Source organism: Gavialis gangeticus, unplaced genomic scaffold (assembly GCF_001723915.1).
Source record: "Gavialis gangeticus isolate Ggan-Ray unplaced genomic scaffold, GavGan_comp1, whole genome shotgun sequence".
Lineage (NCBI taxonomy): Eukaryota > Metazoa > Chordata > Crocodylia > Gavialidae > Gavialis > Gavialis gangeticus.
Genome location: NW_017728992.1, coordinates 150,670,858 through 150,673,884, shown reverse-complemented (window position 1 = coordinate 150,673,884; position 3,027 = coordinate 150,670,858). Strand labels below are relative to the sequence as shown.

At 45.6% G+C, this 3,027-nt stretch overlaps 1 protein-coding gene across 3 annotated transcripts in view; it reads right to left on the bottom strand.

The window, feature by feature from the left end:
• LOC109305020 (Y+L amino acid transporter 2-like) overlaps positions 1-3,027 on the bottom strand; it is a 69,034-nt gene that overhangs the window by 17,122 nt on the left and 48,885 nt on the right. For all 3 annotated transcript variants that reach the window (XM_019527893.1, XM_019527891.1, XM_019527892.1), the window contains one exon: positions 1,048-1,231. In XM_019527893.1, coding sequence (XP_019383438.1) covers positions 1,048-1,231 — 184 coding nt within the window. The remainder of the gene's footprint in view (positions 1-1,047; positions 1,232-3,027) is intronic.

Sequence of the window (3,027 nt, the reverse complement as noted above, 5' to 3'; positions counted from 1 at the left end):
AACTGGGGTGGAACAGCCCTGGGCTGGCGGCAGGCTCAGGGGGCCAGCCCCAGGCTCCAGATGGTGATGTCAGTTTAGGGAGGGACAGGTTAGGACATGAGAGTGCTAAAGTGCAAAACTGGGTGGCAGGCAGCCCCCATGCTTTAGCAGCCTCATGCCCCCACCATCCCTGGTTACCATTTACATGTGCATTTCATTGCACTTAACTCCGCTGTAAGATGGTACCATCTCTGATAGTCCTGTCTCCTACAATACTATCTTACAGCAGTTAGTTAATTTACTGCATCCTAATACAGGTGCATGTGTGGACAATGACATTTTACTGCAGAGCTAATTACTCAAGTGCACATGTAGTTGCACCTACAGATACATAAACAGCCAAAGTGGGGTTTTTTTTTACTTTCTGATTAACTCTTTACTGAAATTTTCATTAAATGGTCCAAATAAAACAATCTCACAGGACTGGGCAGAGCTATGACAAACTCCCTGAGGGTAATCCTTGGTTTATAATTTCATCATTTATAATTTATAATTTCATAATTTAGTTAACATGTGGCTTTCTCTGACTCAGATTCTACAGAAATGTCCAGGAAGTGAAGCAATACAGTGCTGTAATACCTTCTGTCTTCTAGGATACCAAACTGCATGAGTTTGTCTTAATAGTCCTAGGCATTTTACTGAGCCAAAATCAATTATTTTCCCAGACTGACTTATGACAAAAATATTACATGATGTGACACATGGATATATATCTAAATACAGGAAAAAATTGTATAGTTGTGTGTGGTTTCTGGTTACTTCATTTTCTAAAAAAATACATCTCAGCATAACTTCATAACCCTGTACATTTAAGGGGAAAAGATTTTAGGAAAAATATGGAAGAAATCTCTCTCTCTCTCTTGTTCTGATCCAGTCTTCTGAGATCACAGGCCCCACAGCTACAAAGTATTCCATAATAAAGAAACATCTATGCTACCCCACAATGTGCCTCAAAATCTAGTAGGAGAAACAAAGGGGCTATCAATGCCAATACACTTATGTGCTTACCAGATAGCCTTCGAAGAAATCTTGGTCTCTTTTCAGGTGGGAGATAAAGCCCCACATAATATACAGGAATTCCAGAGAGGGCTATCCCAATTCCAATAAGGGAATTAACTGTATCACTGTAGAGAGGAACCATGATCAGAAAAATGGTGCATAGACAGTATACTATAGGAAAGAAGAGGCTGAGCTGCAAATTAAAAAAGAAAAATCAATGTGAATAAAAATAAAACAATGGAAAATGTATTTGTTTTGTATTTTACATGACTCCACTTGGCTGGCTGCTTGTTAGGGCTGGGCAAAATTTTGACCGCCGTTTTGTTTCGGCAGTGTTTCCAGCATTTCGACACTCAGAACTCTGAATCTGAAATGATAAGGGAGACATGTCAAAACTTTTGAAATGAAATGAAACAACTTGAAACATTTCAAAGATGTTTCAGTGTTTCAAAGCTGGGCTTTCAGGGAAAGAGGAAGTAAGGAGAAGGAGGGGGAAGAGCAGGGAACAGACTGACATCTGTAGCTGGCCAGTGTTTGGCAACTGTCCCTGAGGTCCCTTTGAATCCCAGTGCTCTCAGAGAGGGACATAAAAAGTTTAAAAACAGCATATAAGCCTGTGAGTGTCTAAGATGTCAGCTTTTGTTAGCCTGTCTCTCGCCAGAGAACAGCATCTGAAAGGCACCAAGTCTCACTGCTTTCTAGCTGCTACTGTTTAGCTAAGGAGTATGTCTTCTACTGGCAAAAGATTGGATAGGATACTGCTTACTCTGACAGCTTAGCTATACTAACCTAACTTCAATACCAACATTGTTATCACTATATCATTTCTTTTTTTCCCCTATATCCATTCATTTGAAATTCTTCTCTTTTTTATAACCTGAAGGAAAAGAAATCTGCACTTTGCCTGACAATGTGATCGCTGGACACTGTTCAGGAAAGCACAGCACAGATTAGATAGATTGCATACACAGACCTACATATACACACACTATACACAGTCACACACCTTTTCCAGCACAGGAAAACATGAAGCATGCTGGGAAGGCTGGTGCTGCCAAGTCTGGAAGGGGAGCGAGAGGGGGCAGAGGGAGAGGTGTCAGTTCCCCGCTGCCCAAGATGAGATGCAGCCTCTTTTCAACCAGCCATGTGGCTTCTGCTGGTACTGGGAGCAAAGGGGGTTACAGCAGTGCCTGCAGCTGCACCCCCTCTGACACCAGCTGTGATAATAAACTCCAGCACCAGCAGAATGACAACAAGCAGCACCAGCAGCACAGTCTCCTCCACCCCAGTTGCAGGTCCCAGCACGAGCCTCCCACTCCCAGTCTTAGATGAACTCAAACTTTGAGTAGGGGACATCATTGTGATAGCACAAAAAATTCTGGGGCAGGAGGGGGAGGCAGAGTTTGTGTTCCACACCCCTCAAAGTTCCCCTAGAGCCAAGTCCCCTTCCCTGGAAGGGGCTGCAGAGGAGGCTGTGGGGGCAGCTGGCTCAGCTGTTCCTGTTGTCATGCCTCTGCCTGCTGAGGAAGGGGATAAGGCAGGAGCCCCACCTGCACCCCAAAAGTGAGGGGGTAGTGTGGTCTGGGATCATTTTGAGGTGGCCGATGACCCCACATATGCTACTTGCCTGCACTGCCGAGTTAAAACTAGCCAGGGCAGGGGAGTGAAAGGCATGAGCACCACGGGCATATCCATAGGCACCACCCCAAGGCAACCGAGGTCACCCAGAGCACTGGGGAGATGCTTGCTGTGGATGGCCAGCCCTTTTCCTTTGTTGAGAGGCCAGGGTTCAGGCAGCTCATGGCACTTGTGGCCCCATCATACAAAGTGCCCACACGTACCACCTTCAGCAGGATGGCGGTGCTCTCCCTGTATGAGGCATGCAGGGAGTACTTGAGGGGGGAGCTCTGCAAGGCAGGTCTGCAGGTGGCCTTACACTTCACCTCAGACATCTGGGGCAGCTTGGGTGGTGATCATGCATACCTCACC